The sequence below is a fragment of the Colobus angolensis genome, unplaced genomic scaffold (genome assembly GCF_000951035.1).
Source record: "Colobus angolensis palliatus isolate OR3802 unplaced genomic scaffold, Cang.pa_1.0 Scaffold35, whole genome shotgun sequence".
NCBI lineage: Eukaryota > Metazoa > Chordata > Mammalia > Primates > Cercopithecidae > Colobus > Colobus angolensis.
The window spans coordinates 3,195,268-3,196,566 of record NW_012116821.1 but is presented as its reverse complement, the minus strand read 5'-3'; the positions used below and the strand labels follow the sequence as shown (position 1 = coordinate 3,196,566).

General features: G+C 51.7%; 1 protein-coding gene across 1 annotated transcript in view; it reads right to left on the bottom strand.

The window, feature by feature from the left end:
• Positions 1–289: 289 nt before the first annotated feature.
• Positions 290–1,299, bottom strand: part of ZDHHC14 (zinc finger, DHHC-type containing 14) — a 320,843-nt gene continuing 319,833 nt past the window's right edge. Inside the window, exon 10 of the mRNA XM_011952881.1 lies at positions 290–1,299. Coding sequence (XP_011808271.1) covers positions 1,133–1,299 — 167 coding nt within the window. The 3' untranslated portion in view covers positions 290–1,132.

Genomic DNA, 1,299 nt, shown 5'->3' with positions numbered 1-1,299 from the left:
CTTCTCCCTGAGCGTCCCCTCCCCTCTCCCTACTTCCAATCAACTGTTGCGCGGCAAACTGCAAACGTAGAGCAAATTCCACTAAGATGGTGTCAAAAAGAGATAATTAAAGAAAAAAAATGATGGAAAGCTCGCCTCTTATCTAAGAAATCATTCTATAAATATCTCCCAAAGATTTGACTTTTGGTTGTTTGGGGACCATTCCTCGCTAGGGATATTTCAAGAAAAAACTCTCCCCATCTGGATGATTTTGTTTTCATTTATGCTATTAAGGATAACCGTAAGCAGATCCAAAATAACAGAGGACGTCATTTTATTGGCTGTCCACAGGAAGTTTCATCACACACGGAGGTGAAGACTGTGGGGGGCGCCGCACACAATACCTCAACACGAGACCTCATAGTGTGGCCAAACAGAAAGTGAAATGACCCCCGACACGATGGAACCCCAGCCGCCCTCTGCAGCCCTGGTGCCACCTTTCCACAGACGCCGCAGCCCAGTAAGCTGAGTGAGGACACTGTCCATTAGTCTCGGTTCGTTGCACTGTCTTCCAACAAAACAGCACTTAAAAATTCACAAAATTAAAAAAAGAAAAAGAAAGCAGCACTTCCTTGGAAACAGCAACACCACTGTAACACAGACGACAGCGTGGCATGCACATCCACACCTGGTCAGTTTTTTCCCTTTAGGATTTTTTTTTCTTTTTTTTAAATTAACAAATGGAATGGCATGTCTGTTTCAAATATTAGTAGCATAACATGTAAGTGCAGTTGCAATCTGGCCACAAGCGTCAGAAGCCTTCTGTGTGTCTGTCACAAGGGCGGGCAGACACACTCCGATTCTACCCCTGGAGGGTCCCCGTCCCCAGGACCACCAAAAGAAAGCAGCGACTTCTCTATTTCCATTGGTGTCAAAGCACTCAGGTTGGGGAAGAAAATTCAAATGAAACCAAGCTCTCAGCATCCGGGGCCGGCCGCCCTGTGCCATTCTAAGTGGTCTCTGTCCCCCGGACCTGGGGCTGTCATCTCCACCGTGGCACTGGCTGGGAGAGTTGCTGTGGAGCACACCCCTCCGCTCACTCCTGCTGCCCGTGGAGGAGCCTCTGGTGCCTCCCAGCCCGGGGCCACACGGGTCACACGGAGCTGAGCTTCACCAGGCCGCGCACAGAGTCCTCGTGCAGGGAGTCCTGGCTGGCCAGGCCCAGCACGTGCATGGTGCGGCTGTGCGCCAGGGGGCTGCCCGCCGCCAGCAGCCTAGGGGGTGAGGGCGCCTCATCGGGCGTCAGGAACTGGTGGCCCA